General features: G+C 39.4%; 1 protein-coding gene across 50 annotated transcripts in view; it reads left to right on the forward strand.

Annotated features, from left to right (window-relative positions):
• Positions 1-18,015, forward strand: part of ABI3BP (ABI family member 3 binding protein) — a 151,790-nt gene that overhangs the window by 81,605 nt on the left and 52,170 nt on the right. For 27 of the 50 annotated variants that reach the window (XM_083611404.1, XM_083611402.1, XM_083611435.1 and 24 more), the window contains 14 exons: positions 29-103; positions 2,095-2,172; positions 2,635-2,709; positions 3,518-3,592; positions 5,346-5,420; positions 5,776-5,850; positions 7,419-7,493; positions 10,287-10,361; positions 12,056-12,124; positions 13,236-13,277; positions 13,797-13,868; positions 15,170-15,217; positions 15,470-15,541; positions 17,353-17,421. In XM_083611404.1, coding sequence (XP_083467530.1) covers positions 29-103; positions 2,095-2,172; positions 2,635-2,709; positions 3,518-3,592; positions 5,346-5,420; positions 5,776-5,850; positions 7,419-7,493; positions 10,287-10,361; positions 12,056-12,124; positions 13,236-13,277; positions 13,797-13,868; positions 15,170-15,217; positions 15,470-15,541; positions 17,353-17,421 — 975 coding nt within the window. The remainder of the gene's footprint in view (positions 1-28; positions 104-2,094; positions 2,173-2,634; positions 2,710-3,517; positions 3,593-5,345; positions 5,421-5,775; positions 5,851-7,418; positions 7,494-10,286; positions 10,362-12,055; positions 12,125-13,235; positions 13,278-13,796; positions 13,869-15,169; positions 15,218-15,469; positions 15,542-17,352; positions 17,422-18,015) is intronic. The other 23 variants (XM_083611424.1, XM_083611448.1, XM_083611403.1 and 20 more) reach the window with 16 other exon arrangements.

The raw sequence follows: 18,015 nt of genomic DNA on the forward strand, positions 1-18,015 counted from the left end.
ACAACTGCTATCAATTTATTATTTTTAGTTTTCAGCAAAACACAACCTGATCTTTCAAGCCCCAGAAGATCTGATGTGATTGACAAATCAGACTCCGAACCAGGTATACCATTGCATCCTATCCATGGAATTAAGACTGCAGTCTTCAGACTGCTGTACTTACTTCAGAATAGTTTCACTGAAATCAGTAAAACTGTTCTTAAATGAGAAGCTGGGGGGGTGTTCTTAGGCGCCAGCTCTCAATACTTCTTCTATGTCATTAGAATTTCTGTTTGCAGAATCTTCTGAGGAATGACTCTATCTGAAACTGAATTTAGAGAGCAAAATCTACAGACTACAATTCCAGATAATGCCATCCTCACAGTGTGGCAAATTACACCTGCACATAGCGGGTTGCATCCCCCTGACCAGGTGTCCTCTCCCACAATCTGCTGGGTTCAAGAGTGTATCTGAAATGGGTAACCAGGACAGATTAAGGATTCTGTTTGTGTACCACCCACCCCACTGATCAATAGTCTCCCTTCCTGAGCTAGCTGGCGTGCTTTCAGGGTTGGTGTTGGAGTCCCCCTGGCTGGTTGTGCTGGAGGACTTTAATATTCACACTGAGGTTCCCCTCAAGAATGCCTCAGGATTTCATGTCCTCCATGACAAGCATGGGTCTGTCCTAAGTAATTTCTGGCCCTACCCATGCTGCAGAGAACACTCTGGACTGGTTTTCTGTGTTTGATTGTATAATGGTGATCTTAGAGTGGAGGGCTCTATAGTTCTGTTGCCATGGTCAAACCATTGCCTTGTGGGGTTTAGAACTCAAAGCCTCTGCAGGGGTGGGGGACTGATTAAGATGGTCAACCTCAGCAGGCTGATGGATCCAGATGGTTTCCTGGTGGCTTTGGGGGAGTTTCCTGTTGTTCTCCCTTATACACCTTCTGTTTTTCCCAGTGTGTAAATTCCTGTAAATTCCTGTAAATATGCTGTAAATTCCTAGAGGTTCAAGGCCTGCCTGTTTTAGGCTATATTTAAGGCCCCCTATATGATGTGGATAATAATAGTGCAGTTGTACCTCAGCTCCCGAACGTCTTGCAAGTCGAATGTTCCAGCTCCTGAAGGATCAAAACCCGGAAGTGAGTGTTCCGGTTTTCTAACGTTCTTTCGGAAGCCAAACATCTGACAGGGCTTCTGATTGGCTGCAGGAGCTTCCTGCCGCCAATCAGAAGCTGCGCTTTGGAAGTCGAACATTTTGGAAGTCAAACGGACATCCAGAAGGGATTCTGTTCAACTTCTGTGGTATGACTGTATTAAAAATATAGTTATATTTATTTATATCTCATCTTTTTCCCAGTGAGACTCAAGGCAGCTTATCCAGATAAAATAGAACAAGCTATAAACATAGGAAAGAAAACAGAAAATAAATAGTCTTAGAGTTAAGTCTTATGTCTTAAGTCTCTTCTACTGGAACCAGTGTGGCCAAATGCAAAAGAGAGCAGGGTTTCTGTTCCTGTAAGTAGAAGAGGGGATTTCTGCTAATATAGGTGACCACCTTAGTTGACCGGAATGGGACTTCAAAGTGCCCCATATGTTCTCACTGCTAGGTTAAGGCTACACAGTTACCTGGAAGCAAGTCACGCAAACTGAGATTTTCTGAGTTTACGTGTTTACATTGCACAGTAACTTTTAGTAGACTATGTTGCTTATTACAGTGTTGCTGCTTGTGGTATTCCACTTTGCTTGGATAATGTCACTTCAGTTGAGTCGTTAATAAAACCTTAAGTTTTTCTGTGTGGCACTGATTCAGATACCAAGATATAATCCAAAACAATTACAGTATGGGTGGGCGGGCAGGCAGGAATTAAACAGATGGCCACTCAGCATTTGTTCAAATCCGCATACACTACGAAGAAGGAAATCTTTCATACAGTGTGATTTAAACAGATGACTTCATCTGTAACACCTCCTAAACTGGTAAACTAAAAACAATGGCCAATAGTCAAGGAAACCCTTCAGGTTTTTCCTACAGAAAAATAGCTTTCCTCCTGCAGAAACTTTTCCCCCCACCAAGCTGGCTTTTCTTCTTATACTTGTCAACATTTCTTCCAGCAGTAACAAATGAACCCACCCTGGAATCTTTCACACCAAAAACATCCAAGCCTCTTGACTGGCCAAAGACACCACAGGGTAATGCTCTTTTTCAACGTGAATGGTCATACTGTGTGTCATGTTTCATCAGAAACATTTTCATTCCACGTGAATCCATTTCTTTCAGAATAAAATAACCACCATCCTTTCCATACTCACCTTTTATCACACTTCTAGCTTCTACAAAGTCTCCAAACCTTTGTAGAAACATGGTTCATACTTTTATTTTTAATTTCAGTTACGAAAGCTGCATGGGCTTCCTATCATTTCTTTTTATTATTATTATTATCCATCTCTTTGCACAACTGTCTTTGAGGAAAATTGTCACTTGTCACTGGAGCACTGAGTTATGCTTAAGATCAGTGCAATGTGGTCTACAACTCCATCACTTTCATCAGCCTTGCCAGTCCATTCCATTCTGTTCATCATTGCAAGAGTGTTGCATGAACGGTTTGTTTAAATTTTGAAGGATTTTAAATGTAACCATGATGCTCTTTTCAGCTTCATCTGAAACACCATTTATTCCTTTTAAATGGAAGACTTCTGCCACTCCAGAAGGATGGCATGTGAGCCCCGGTAATTAAATACTCACTTTATGTATACACTACAGATGGCATTTTTAAAACTCTTCTCTGTTCAACTGTGCAATAGCTACTAGAGCATCAATCCTATCCCTACTTACAGTACCTGGCAGTAAGCCTCATTGAATTCAGTAGGAGTAACTTCTGCATAGACATGGTTAGGATTGCATGCTAAATTACTATCAGTTACTACTTTTCTGGGATAAATCTGAGTACTGTGATAAATTTTGATTCACACCAAAAAACATTTCTTCTGTTTATTTTTTTCTCAAGAGCTATTGAACCTGGGTTTGGTAATGAAATGCAGATTGTTCACAAATCTATATTACAATCAAAGAAATTTGCACTTTTGTTTTAGATACATTGATTATGAACATGAAATCAATGTATGCAACTATTGATGATTAATTTGAAATTTATTTCTAGCTTTTTCTGCTTTCCAGATCTCATGCATTAAGAGTTTATTTTCCATTGAATAGTCCATGTTGTATTACTGAGGCTTATACAATCAAGCTCAGAAGAGTTTGTGGGTGTGCCCTCTTCCCTTTTGCCATCTTTCTGTTGAAATAGGGGCTGTTACTGCCAGTTTTGTACATGAGTCGTTACTAAATGTGTTTAGTGTATTTGGTGATAACTGACCTTCTGTTTTGAATTTGATAGGTTCTCACCCCAACCCAATCTTTCTATTTTCACATTAAAAAAATTTGTTTTATCAATGAATAGGAAATATTTCACTTCAAGATTGGTAACTTTTAGTTATATTTGTCTTTTTCTGTTCAGTTTGAATTCTCTTCTTTTTCTAGCCACTAATCAACCACCTTTGAAGCAGAATACACCTAAAACTTCTAGAATTACTGAACAATTAAAAGCTGCTCCAGGTAACATTCATTTCCTGGAAAAGTTGTATAACTTGCATTAAAATTCAGTCCCTGAAGAGCCCTGAAAATATTTTTTATTGCCATTTTTCACCACTGCAAATAATAAAAACAGAGTGTAATTTCAAGTGTAGTATTTGGCTTACAGCTACAGCATTAATTCTTGAAATCTGAAAACATTATTGCTCTTAATTGAAATTGCTCGTTGAACTGATGCCCATTGAAATATCTGTCCTTTGATCAATTTAACAATGAGCATTTGTGAAACAGTGTGGGCAAATGTGCTTGCTGTTGTTATTTGAAGATTTGGCTCATAGAAATTATAGACACAGCCATTTCCTGTTTTCAGCAAAAGTGTGACAACTATTTTAAAAGGCCAATGGCAAATTGAGCAAATTGCTTTTCTGAAGGAAAGTAATGCTTATCCACATAAAAAGAAAACATTTATTTGAAAAAATATTTATAGTACTTGAATTTGGATGATTTTTAGATAGCTTTCCTTGTGGGCAAAGCGGTTTTGAGGTCACAGCTGCAGAGATACAGTGGAGGAGCCATACCAATTCTCCCCCTGGTGTATCAGCACATGTCCCATTGTTCCACTTCCTTGTCCCTCCGAGTAAGCAGCAGCTATGCTGTTGTTAGGAGGCTACTGCTGCAGCTACACCCCTCCCCCCAGAAGCTGCTTCTGTCCATGGTTTGGAACAAACTACAGTTTCCCTTTGTGTCAGGGAACTTGGTTTACCTAAACCATAGCTAGTTAATACAAGGTTCAAATTGTGGTTTTGAACTACACTTTGAAGAACTTCCTATACAAAATCTGAAACCACTATTTGCTCCAAACCACAAAAAGAACCTTTAAATTTTCTTCCTCCTGTAGCATGTTCACTTCACACACACAAAATAATAATTTATTGTTATATCTGTACAGTGGTATCTCAGTTTACAAACTTAATCCCTTCCGGAAGTCCGTTCTTAAACCAAAACCGTTCTTAAACTGAAGCGCACTTTCCCTAATGAGGCCTCCTGCTGCCGGTGCCCTTCCACCGTTCAGATTCTGTTCTTACACCGAGGTAAAGTTCTCAAACAAAGACACTATTTCTGGTTTCGCGGAGTTCGTAAACCGAATCGTTCACAAACAGGACTGTTCTTAAACTGAGGTACCACTGTATTTGACTTAGCATTCTAAATTTGTTATCCAGAAGTATATGGAAAAGTCCTTCTTTTACCTATGATTATGAATTGGCATGTAGCATTCTATAATTTTTATACCGGCTTTACTAATTTTCTCCACACATATTTCTTGTGAGAGCTACCACAAGCCTTGTCAATTATGCATCAATTCTAGCATTACATAATCAGCATAATCAACCATTACATGAGTAATGAAAATACTATTTAACAGTATATGTAATTGATGGCACTTGAGAGAGTCCAAAGTACTTCACATACGTTATATTTGTAATCCTTAAAACAACTTGGTAAGGTAGGCTAATATTGTTATTCCTATAGATAGATCACCTGGGCATGAGGGAGAATGGCTTTCTTAAAGTCATCTGGTGAGTTACTGGAAAAGAATAGACAAATATGATTTTGCTGTTGTTTGAGGCTTTAAGAGGTATATTTTTTGCAACAAATTTACAATTTTTAAACATCCTGTTTCACCTTCACTTTAGTTTATTTGATTCTAATTTCCTAGGAAGAAAATTAAAAAAGACAGTAAGAAGCAAAAATCTATAACACAACCTGTGTCTTTCAGCTCTGCCGGAAACAGAATTGGTTCCTTCTACACCTAAACCTTCTGCCCATCCCAAAATACCAGAATCTAAACATGGTAATAACAATTCATGCCATGGATTGTAATTATTGATGTTGTTTGAATTCAAAGTTAGCCTGTTTGAAAAAAGCTATGTTGTTGGTTTGAGGAAATACAAAACCCTTTTGGGTCAACTTTGTGTAGGCTTCAGTCTTTGCGCGCTACCTCATATATTCATATTCATAAAATCTTTCGGTGAAAACAGTTATAATAAGAAAACCATGCAGGAATCAGAAAGAACCCTATTTTTATATTAATTGCAAGTAATCATATTCTGGGAAATGGAAAATAGATCTAACTTTAAACATCTTTTATGAAGAACTGTCTAATTTCCGCATGATTTATTGCTCTCTCTCTTTTCTTTTTTCATCAGCAGAAAAAGAACCTCAATGGGAAGCCACTACACTTAAAATTTATAAAACCCCTGAATTGCCAAGAACAACACAGGGTAATAATTAATTAGGTTTTCATGAAGTGACAGATAAATAATTGTAATAGTTAAATAACTCTGTATATGCCTCCATTTATTCTATAGATGGTTGGTCTACTAAATAGGGGCCACATGGAATGGACTGCAAATAGACTGTTGAAAGCTACAGAACAGAGTCAGTTCTTTGCTTTCCCCTTCCTCTCCTATGCCACTCATCTGCCTAGTTAGAACATTAGAGGGAAAATGTACTATGGACTTTTTCAGCCCACCCCCTGGGCTGGAAGTCAGACTTTTCATAGCTCACAAGCAGGGCGACAAAGTCAGGGATGCTTCAGTTTAGTCCTAACAATTCTAGGTAAAGGTAAAGGGACCCCTGACCATTAGGTCCAGTCGTGACCGACTCTGGGGTTGCGGCGCTCATCTCGCTTTATTGGCTGAGGGAACCGGCATACAGCTTCTGGGTCATGTGGCCAGCATGACTAAAATACTTCTGGCGAACCAGAGCAGCGCACGGAAACGCCGTTTACCTTCCCGCCGGAGCGGTACCTATTTATCTACTTGCACTTTGACGTGCTTTCAAACTGCTAGGTTGGCAGGATCAGGGACTGAGCAACAGGAGCTCACCCCGTCGCGGGGATTCGAACCGCCGACCTTCTGATCGTCAAGTCCTAGGCTCTGTGGTTTAAACCACAGCGCCACCCGCGTCCCCTCCTAACAATTCTACATGAGTGCAAAAAATATGGTGAAGCAGACTTTTGTATCTGCATCCCCTGTAGGATCTGGCAGATGCAAATGTACACAGGTACTTCCCAGTGTTGGTTCTCTGCATGCATTCAGTATTTGGGAGTCTGTCAGGGTGCCAAAACACTGGAGTGGGACCTTTGAACGCAGCACAAAACACAATATTGGTGCTTCAGTTTTTTATGATGCTTACTATCTCTGGGGTCTGAGAAAAAGCAAAACAATATCCCCAACCCCACAATCATAGAGGAGGAGTGGGGAAGGCAAGGTTAGCATTCAGGAACTTATCTTTGAAAAACAGGTGATCTGTGCTGTTGGTTGGACAGGAAACTGCTGAAAGAAAAATGCATAGCGGTTTGCAGGCATCCCAGGGAAATAGGTTATTTTCTTCATATATTGATCAAGTTCCAAAAAACGGTGAGACTAGTTCTGTGAGCCCAAGGGGCCATGCCTATAACCCTGTGCAGACTGACCAGTCTGACTTGCTAAGATTTGCTTCAAAATATGCACAGAATAATTTTTTTAACTCAAGTAGCAGCCCCTCCATGACCTTTGGCAAACTACTTTTGAGTCTCCCAGACTAGTTTGTAATACGGCTTTATTTTTAAGGGGGAAGGATCGAAAAGAAAATAATCACACAGGGATAGCGTAAGCCTGTTGTATATGCCATGCAGTTCTTGGTATCTCAGTAACTGTTTGTTTGGGATACTCCTATGTAGTTTTGGACTTAGGTGAGCACACAACACTGGTCATGAAGGACTCCCCCTCATTTTAAGCTCTCGGTGCTATCTGTGCTGCTTTCTTAGGGCACATACAAATGACCTTTTCGTTTTTATTCCTTTCAGCTCCCAGTAAAACAAAAATCCCAGTTTCCAAGCCCCAAATCCCTCCCCATCTGGAAGAGCCAAAGATTGTACCGGGTAATTGCTATGTACTTTCCTATAACTATTTTATTCCACAGCATGGATCAAGCTTTCTTCTGACGGACTTGGACATGCAGTTCACAAAAACAGAACATGTGTTGTTCGTGTGCATTCATTCTTATATAATCTTAGAACTTGTAATGCAATATAATTCCATTCGTAATCGCAAGTAACAGTCTGAGATTAAAAACAGCTTCTAAACACCAAATTAGATTTTGCTGTCATGTCAAAGCTTATAGTTCTGTTGTTTTGTAAGTTAAAATATTGTAATGGGGTGAATTAAGTTGCCATTACCTAATTTGTTTGAAATCTGGCTCAGGTTTGACAATTAAGTTAATGTTGGTTTGATTTGCTAGCTCAGTCACTACTAGCAATAAATAATGATAGGGATGAAATTCTGAAAGAGGTTTCAAGAAAAATACCAGCTGAGTTACAGCTATTTATTGTAAGGTGAGGCAGCAGGGAGATTTGTGTGGTGCAAATGTACCACCAGGATAGCTGTATTGGCTGTGCCAGTTCATTTGCCCAGCACTGATCTCCCTGCCTCCTCGTCCCTCTCCTTCCTGAAAACAGCAGTGACTCAGCACTCAGGAGTTCAAGTAAGCACCACTGGCCCCTACTTATGTGGATATTTCAGACCCAAGCAAATCTTTTTATTTTTATTTTTCATGCTACCTCTGTTCATGAGAATTTCTGCAGAACTAAACAGATTTATGTGATATATGCTAACATTTTTATATTTTTCATATTACAGCTTTGAGAAACCACAACTAAACCATTCAATCTTAATACATTCGTCAAAATCTGGCACTTTAATTTGCAACAACCAATTTCTTCAACCTGTGATGGCCAGACCCACTCCAGCCAAGCTGCTTGGGTGCAATTTCCCATTTAGCTATGACTTAATCATCCCCTCACAGTACTTTGACCAGAAAAGCCCATACATTCCCCCCCCAAAAAAAATATAGGTATGTCTCCAGTGTGAAAGCAGGGACTCCAAAAGCTTTTACTAGGCTTGAAGTAAAACACATAGTATAGGAAGGTGCCATGTGCAGCCCAATGACTTTGAATTAAATACAGAGGATAAACACACACAGGCACATATAGTTGGAAATATATTTTCCAGTCATATATACTATCAACTTTCAGTCAATAAGAAGTACAGCTGTGCTCTGTGCAACATGTGGTCTTCTCCATCCATGTATAACGATTAATCCAGAGATTTAAATGAGAGACAACAGATGTGCCTTTCACAATGTAAACTGAAATTTCCATATTGTTTATTTTCTTCATGCTTTTGTAGAGTTGAAGGAAAGTCATAGAATTTCACCAAGATTGAAAGGGGAAACTGGCCATTAAAATGATGAGATGCTTTCCACTTGGATAAGTACCATGCATCTATTTTTAGTTATGAGTCAGAAGTAGAACGGGGTTTGTGTTACTTGATCTATACCGTAAAGCTTGCCCTGTCTCCTACAGGTCAGCTACTCTCCGGTGTACTCAGCTAAACATACAAATCTGAAATATTAGCTCAGGGGAGTCAAAAGCAGCAGGACTTCCTGTTGGTGACACAATTCCCTTGTGTACTGTTTGCCTTAGCACCAGAGAGGCTTAAATGTGCCAGGTTGACAGTGTGTGTGTCTTGGAATGGATGTTGACAACTGATGTATTATTTTTCACTTTCTTAGGATGGATAATATATGCTGTATGCTAAATATAACACGTTCATATTTCTATTAAATTAGCTTCAACATTCCTTTCCCTCTTGTTAAGCAGCAACCTGCAGAGTTGGGCATTGTCTTTCCCTTTTAAAAACTTATGGAAGTAATGAAACATTTTGGTTTCATGGATTTGTAGACTTTTGCTCTTATCCTTAAGATATTCCACTGGAAGAAGCCTCATTTTCTCCACTTGTACTGGTACTGGATCAGGCTGTATTATTCCAACTTTAAAAGAGTACTACCTTCTGCTTTTCATTGTGCTTGAATAACTCAGCCACATGATCTTCTGAATGCTCTGAAGCAGGGGTGAGATATCTGGCCTCCATATGTCATTGGAATATCATCAGCTCAAGCCAACATGTCCAATGGTCAATCCAACAATGTCTGGAGGGAGGACTAAAATTTTCCTACTCTGTTTTAGAGAACTATAGGTGCCACTTCAGATGTTTTGAATTAGTAAAATGACAGCAAATATGAATCTGCTTCCATCTTCTAACAACTCGCCTTGGAGGAGGACTTGATGTTTTGTATAATATCATATTTGCCTTTAAATTATCAGACTAAACTATTTTATCTGCACGATAACCTTGAGTGAAATAGGCTGAAATATGGATTTGTCAAAGACCACTAAGTTAACATTAGAGCTGAGCAAGGATTCAATCCCACAAGAACATAAGAAGAGCCCTACTAGATTAGACTGAAGTCTACCTAGTTCAACATCCTGTTTCCCACAGTAGTCAGCCAGATGCTCAAGGGAAGCCCACTGGCAGGATGTGAACCCAGTAAATAGCCTATTGCTGCTGAGTATCCAGCAACTGATACTCAGAGACTTGCTACCTCTGAACCTGGATGATAGTAAATATAGCCCTGCCCTCCATGCATTTTCTAATCAAGGTCTCCCAAATTAAATCCAACAGTGATACTACACTGCTTGATTATATTTATGATTAGGTAGACAGTCCAAAAATGCCGTTAAAACAGAGCATGCTGCACATTATTTGAATACACATTCTAAAATCCTGAACTCTCGGGTTTTCCTTTCTTAAGAGACTACCCTTTACTCCAACAGTTACCAGCAAATTGATTCCAGTTCCCACCACAACTAAGATTTCTCACACTGTCGGACATCCAGGGGCAACAATGGGTAATATATTTTACTTCAGCTAATTGTCACTATCCAGCTGGTTCTTTTAATTTCTTCTCGTTACTACAAGGAACCTTTTATTTACTACAAGTGCATTTTCTACCACAATTTCATCTTTAGAATTTTGCTAGCCTTTCAAATTTTAGGGTTAGTCTACTATAACATCCACCTTAGACATTGCTGCTGCTGCTGCTGTTTTAGGAGAGTAGTTCCCATGTACAGTACGTGACATATACCCTATCCTACTAGCCCCATATTTTCTGCAAAAATCTTCAAGAACCTTTTCTTGCATGGGTGAAACTCTTGACCACTAACACATGAGAAACCAAGTCTATGACATGGATGCTACAGTTGCCACATATTGCAGACATTTGTGGCATACCAAGACTGGAGCAACAAGGACCATGAGCATGACTTTGACAGAGTCAGGTCTATACGTCTGCCTGTCTCTTCTGCAAAGCTGCCAACTCCTCAGGTCACTAGACTGCTGACAAAAAAAACCCCTCACCAAAACCCAGTGCCTCCTATATGATGTACCATAGCGCTATCAGTATCTCAGACTTGAGACAGAATCTATTGCAACACTTTGCCTTCCCTCAAAACAACAACACATTTTTTTTTTTGGCCGACTTTGCACTAAAGCATGTCGTAGGAACTCCTGCTGAGTATAGAATAATTCAAATCAATGCACTGGAGTGGAATGTCATATCCTATTAAGCAAAGCTTGACAGTTTAACTTGGTTTCACTGCTAGGAATTACCGTAGACACATCTAGTTAGCATCTGAATCCCACAGCCCCAGTCTTCCTCCCAACTGCCAAATCCTCCAGCCTGTCAGCTTTTATCATACTTCCATAGTCATTGCCAGCAACAGTATTTGGTAACCCAGCTGCGAAAATTTGTAAACTCTATACATTAAATTTATTTTAATCTCAAAATAAATAGCGCAAGTACACTCAGTCTGATTGCCCTTTTGTTTTACCATTAAATCCCATAAGGAATCTTTTAGGAATATTTTTGTTTAAAATGTTTAACTGACACAAAACCGTCATATAAAACCCTCCAGAATCAAATAAACTTTCATAATTAGGTTTGAATGTTGATGGTTTGAATCAACTGGTTATTCAAACCAGACTGGCTCAGAAATTTCTGTGGAATCGTGGTTAAATAGATGATGCGCCTGAGAAGGTACAAGCAGACTCTGTAATATATTGAGTTCCGATGCTTTAAAATAAGTCATACCAGATAATCAAGGGGAGTAGTTCCTCTGAATGGTGGAGTCCTGCTCAGGGAAAGGAGCTTGTAAAAGGGACCATTTTGCTGTGGCTCAGCAAAAAATTAAAGCTGAAACAATGCATCTTAAAAAAAGGTGTTTGTATGTTGAGTATAACAGGACAGACTTCATATAGAAAAACGTCTCCTTTTGAGCATGAACAGTAGGAGTGCTTCCATCCTTGTGGAGTACACTTGAGAGTTCTGGAGAGATGAAAGGTAGGAGATATTGAATGTTGGCTCAGTGCTTCACACGAACATGTTGAGTAAGAGAGTAAGCCCCACTGAAGGCAGCAAACTTACTTCTGAGTAAACATGCAAAGGAATGCACCATCAGTCTTTAAGATAAATGTCATCTGAACCATATGATACATCCTTTGAGTTGGCATGCGCTTGAATTATTTACCGATGTTTTTTCCCCAGCTGTAACTGAAGCAGATCAGTTTCCTTTTAAACCATCCACAGCACCAGAACCCTCATTTACTAAATCTGGTAATTATGTGTTTTTACAAACGGTCTTAATGAAACCTTCTGTGATGCCATTGCTGGTAGAGATTTTGTTGGTGGTGCATCAGCTACTCATGTTGGCATTCCTTGTTCAAGCATAGTCCCTGAATAGGGCTCTGGTGGTATGACTGCAAATATACTGCAGGTGCCATCTTAATTGGTCACTAGGCTGTTTCCTGTCTAGACTCCCAGCAATCTAGATCTCAGCATTTTGGCACTTTGGATTGTTAGATTGTGAGCAATTGATCCTGCCTGCTGGGCTGACGGTCTGAAACAATCAGAAACATGGCCTCTGGTTAACAGTTTGACTATTCAACTGTTTTAACATTTCTGGATGTACTTGAAGAATGTGAATGGGAGGTCTGATTGAATAACAGAGCAAATCAATTCCAAATAAAAATATAATAGGCAGTAACTGCCTTTCAGAGAGGTACATTTCAAAACAAGGTTGGATAAGGCATTTGATTGTATGTATGTATGTAAAATATCGCTCTAGTCCGCCTTTCCCAGTGTCAGAAAAGTATTTTGAAAACCAATACAATAAATAATCCATTAAAATTCTATGACTGCAAAAACAGAATGATAACAGAATGATAATAGCAGCAGACATCCATCCAACTATTCCCAGGCCTTCACAAAAAGGGTAGTCCTTCAGAAGCAAGTGAAGCAGGAGTGGTTAACTGTTTTCAGGCTGAAGGGCACTTTGACCCATGGCCAACCTTCCACATCCTGCATGGTAAGGTGGGATTGACGAAGATGGGAAACCACTTTCCCCCCTTTTTTAAAAAAAAGTAAACAAAATGCCACAGAATTATTAGACCCTAACAAAAATCTCTTGGTTGACCATATATGAGCCACAGATTAGCTACCCCTGACCTAAAGATTAAGAGGCAGAAATGTACTTCCAGATTGTGGTTCTTCCGTAATATTTTCTTGCGTGTATGTTTTCCACTGTTAACTCACTTAATTCTAATATTTTGTTTCAAACTCTGACTTTAAAATAGTAGTATAGCCTTATGTTTATAGAGCAGTGCAATAGTTACATTCATTCTGAAAGGTTTTCCTCATTTTAATCGCTACCTTTTTTCTGGTGCAGTTTCGGAGCCTATTACATTTAGCAATGAACTTCCAATAGTAGGTAATGGTGTTTTCCTCGTGCACTGACTGGTCTTGTTCACTTTCTTTTCTCAGAAACCATTTGCATTTTCTCCTTCTGAAAGGTCATCTAACACCATCCTTCTCCCCCCCCCCCTTAAAATTCACCCTTTCTCTAGGTATGTTGATCACTTAGCACATTTGTAACCATTTTCATTTCCCCCCCACAGTATTACTTTTTCTTTCCTCGCACAGTGATTCTGTCACCTTTTGAAAACAGCTGGAAGTAGCCACATTACACTGCAGTCAAGTCTTTCGTGTGTGATTCGCATTCCTTTTTTAAGCTAGGCTCCAGAAATGGCCATGAATCATATGAATCACTTTAACCAACCTTATACATGTATTATGGCAACTTTCCTTTCAAAAGTCTCTTGTGTTGTCTGCCTTGGTGCACTTCTTTCCCACAGCATGATTTTGTTTCATCACCTTCACCTTCGCATCTGAAAAGCCAGAGCCAAACACATTGGTCTTTAACAGCTCCTAACCAAGTTTTCTCTTTCAGCTCCAGAAGTCAAGCATCGTGTTTCGAGTCCTAAGACAACCATTGGCCCTCATGTGCTGCATACCAAACCTGGTAATTTTCCTCAGTTGTCACATTTAAAATTGTCTGTATATGCATCTCAATAACATTGCATGGGTGTAGTTGCCTTCGGTAATACATGAATACACCCCATTCAGTTTAATGGAAATTATGCAACCGAAACGAAGTGCAGGAGTTCATTCTAAGCCCATAATAGCTGGCATTCAGTGGTGCCCTAGCAAGAGCAGAAGGGGCAGTTTCAGACCCTCTCCTTCACATTGCATCAAACACCAATCTAGAGGGTCGACTGAGGTCTGCAGGTGCTTCTGTGGAAAGAGGAAGTTGGGAATGATGTGTTCTGCAAATGGAACTCTTTTTACAATTCTTTGGATCTAAGACATTGATAATAATAATATATATGTATTGTTTTGGGTTGCTTGAGCATTTTGTTTGGTCTACATTTTTTAAGCAAATAATAATAATAATAATAATAATAATAATAATAATAATAATAATAATAATAATAATTTATTATTTATAGCCCGCCCATCTGGCTGGGCCTCCCCAGCCACTCTGGGCGGCTTCCATAGAAACCAAAAATACAGTAAAATATCACACATTAAAAACTTCCCTGAACAGGGCTGCCTTAAGATGTCTTAATTTGATCTGCACTTCCAGGACTAATATTATCTTTACACGGAATATAGTTAAATGTTTCATTTTCACACACTTCTCCAAATTTTGCAATAACAGTTCTTTGCTCAAAAAATTACCAAACCGCACATATAAAAGCATGTTTTAAGTTAAAATGCATACAAAGATTGAGGAACAGAACTGATTCATGAATCAGCACGTGAAAAAATAGAATGATTCCTCCATCCTTAGCATTATTATAAAACCAGGCCTCTTACAAGTATGTTGTCAAGATAGCCTCTTGTTACCCACCCCACAATTGCCATTTCACATCTCCATGCATAATCATCACTGTTGATGTCTGACCACTTTCCTTCCTTTCCTCACTTTGCTCATCAGCATGACATCTGGATTATCCTTTGATTTGATACAATTTTGGAAATAAAATTACTAAGAATACATGCATGGACATTTTAAAGGCACATAGATTAATAAGTATTGATTTATCTTTAGTAAAATTTAATAATTCTTCTTATCTACCAGCAGACATTAGTAATATTGTTTTCAGTGTAAATTAAGATTTTTTTCATATTTTATTTTATACGTTTACTCCTTGTTATGTTTTACTATTTTTGTTTGTCATTGTTCTGATGATTTTGTTCGCCACTTTGGCAAGAAGCATCATTTATTATATATAAAAGTTTTGTTTTGTTTTTGTATAGACATGAAACCTGTTGCACATAGAACTGAGCCACCCAAGTCTGAACTAGGTAATGATGCTTCACTGAAATTTACATTCTTCTGTTTTTTATTTTGATTTTTTTATTGTTGATGTATGCCGCTCTGAGTACACTATCAGCAGAAGATAAAAATATGTAAACATTAAGTCAAATCAAGTGGTATTATAGGAAATGCATTTTCTTTTCTGAAATGCACATGTGTCTTGTTCTTATCTCATATGTGACTCAGACAAGACAAGCCTAATCTCAGATCCACCCCACCCCCCGTTTTGTTTCCAACAGTACCATTTATAACGGACCTGGACTCAATTAACCTCCATATTCATGTTTTCAATGGTCCCAAAGCTACTCCGGGTAATGGATTATTTACTTCCTTGAAAAGTATATTTTATCTGTTTATCCTTCTTACAACTTTATGAAACACTAATTGCACTTTGATTCTTCTGCTTGTCATGACTTCCAAACCATTTCTTTGCTGTTCCATCAAAGAACAACCACCCCCCAAAAAAATCTTCTTCATAAGAAGATTGCCATCAAACACAGCTTCCACACTTCTCTATACTTTTTGGTCAAACTTCATTCTGTTCGATTTGAAGAAGGCACTGTGTACACTTAGTAAGTTCAAATGTTTTGATTTTCATGTCATCCAAGCTCTTCAGTGGTGTAACAACAAGAACAGAAGGTCCAAATTTGAAAGCTGGTAATTTTCTATTAATTTTTTATTAATGGGACGCAAGTGGCACTGTGGGTTAAACCACAGAGCCTAGGACTTGCCGATCAGAAGGTCGGCGGTTCAAATCCCCGCAACGGGGTGAGCTCCCATTGCTTGGTCCCTGCTTCTGCCAGCCTAGCAGTTCGAAAGCACATCAAAGTGCAAGTAGATAAATAGGTACCGCTCCGGCGTTTCCGTGCGCTGTTCTGGTTCGCCAGAAGTGGCTTAGTCATGCTGGCCACATGACCTGGAAGCTGTACGCCGGCTCCCTTGGCCAGTAAAGCAAGATGAGCGCCGCAACCCCAGAGTCGGACACGACTGGACCTAATGGTCAGGGGTCCCTTTACCTTTACCTTTAATTTTATTAATGTGTTGCTGTTTCACTTGAATTTATCCAGTTTTTTGAGTGTTTGTTAAGCAGCTCCTTTTGCATTCATTTTGTGTTCATATTCTAATAGTATATATAACTACTCTCAGTTTTACTTTTATGTAAGAGTATTTGTTATCTTTCCTTCATCACAATGCAATACCAGGGCAGAGCAGGAAAATAAGAAAATCACATCAATAGCAGTCATCAACAAAAATCCAGAACTCATTCTATAGATAGAAGTGGAACCACTGACTCACCATGCCTCCAACTCTTGAACTGCAGTCAGTCTAGCAGTACAATGGTTGAGACATTAATAAACAACAGTGTCCTACTTGTCTCTCTCCAAATCCATCTGATCATATATCCAAGTGACCCAAATCTGTTTCATTCCCAAAGCCAAACCTAAAGTGAGACTGGAATGGGTCCAGATAAACCACTTCTTCCAAGAGCACCTGAAGTTAAGCAGCTACCACCTTCCCTAAGAAGGAAATATTTGTGATTGGGGGATTTGACACAAACTTCTTGAACCACAAGGGCTTCTTAATTAATGGTCAAGCCATCACCTCTTGCAGTGCACCACTCATTTAAGGATGCTTTCAGCATTCCCTGGAACCATCCTTTCAACCCCTTCCTGCTACGTTGTATCAGTCAAGCTTTGTGCCATTGGTCACAAATTTCCAAGGGTCTTATCTGCCTTCTCCAGCCATAAAACCTGAAACTGATCCAATGACACCTGAGCAGATGGCGCACTTCTCTAATCCTGCCCCGGATTCAATACCTAGTCATGGAGCTTTGCCAAATAAAAGTAGTTTGGGTCTCTCTGGATCAATATTTGTGTGTTTAAATGTCTGTCAAGTTTCCAAGGGCAGCCAGCCTGTTGTATCCATTCTTATAATCTGCACCTAAAGTCAAAACATGTTTTTTAAAAATTCCTTTGCACGTCTCTCCTTTATCCTTCTTCATTATCTTTAGTAGGAAGTAAGACAGAGGCATGTTGTACCCACGTTCATTGCATCTGATCTCACACTGAGATTTCTGAACAATGTACCAATTTATAACTTGCATGCTCTACTTTGTTTCCAGAAGAAAGAGAGCCTGTGCCTTCCAGACCAAAAACTTGGCTCAGCCCTGACGTGCCCCAGACCAAGCCTGGTAAATTCATCCTTGTTTTGTATGAATTAATTCATCAGTATAGCTTTTTATCTATTTTGGCACAGCCTGGAATACTTCATTCTTTTTCCTAAAAATGCAGTCAAATATTCTAAGAGGGCAGAACAGGGTGTTTGCAGGCTTTTATACGTGATTTCACTGACACACGCAGTGCCTCAGAATGTAACCCCTGCATAAACGGGGGGGGGGGGCACTGCCTGTACTTATTTCATTTTTAGAACCCTCTTCCTCCCAACTGCTAGGCACTAGGACATACCCCACATGGTGCAGTCTAGAGAAACTGCACGGAATTACAGTGCAGCTAGCAAAATAGAAAGAAGCATGAGTACTGTGGTCTACTGGAAATCCACTTCTCTTTCTTCTTAAGGAAAACAGCCTCTGTAGTAGCTGCACTTGGAACTTCAGCCTTGGGAAAATAGTAAAGGTAAAGGGACCCCTGACCGTTAGGTCCAGTCGCAGACGACTCTGGGGTTGTGGCGCTCATCTTGCTTTACTGGCCAAGGGAGCCGGCGTACAGCTTCCGAGTCATGTGGCCAGCATGACTAAGCCGCTTCTGGCAAACCAGAGCAGTGCACG

This window comes from Podarcis filfolensis, assembly GCF_964270895.1.
Source record: "Podarcis filfolensis genome assembly, chromosome: 4".
Lineage (NCBI taxonomy): Eukaryota > Metazoa > Chordata > Lepidosauria > Squamata > Lacertidae > Podarcis > Podarcis filfolensis.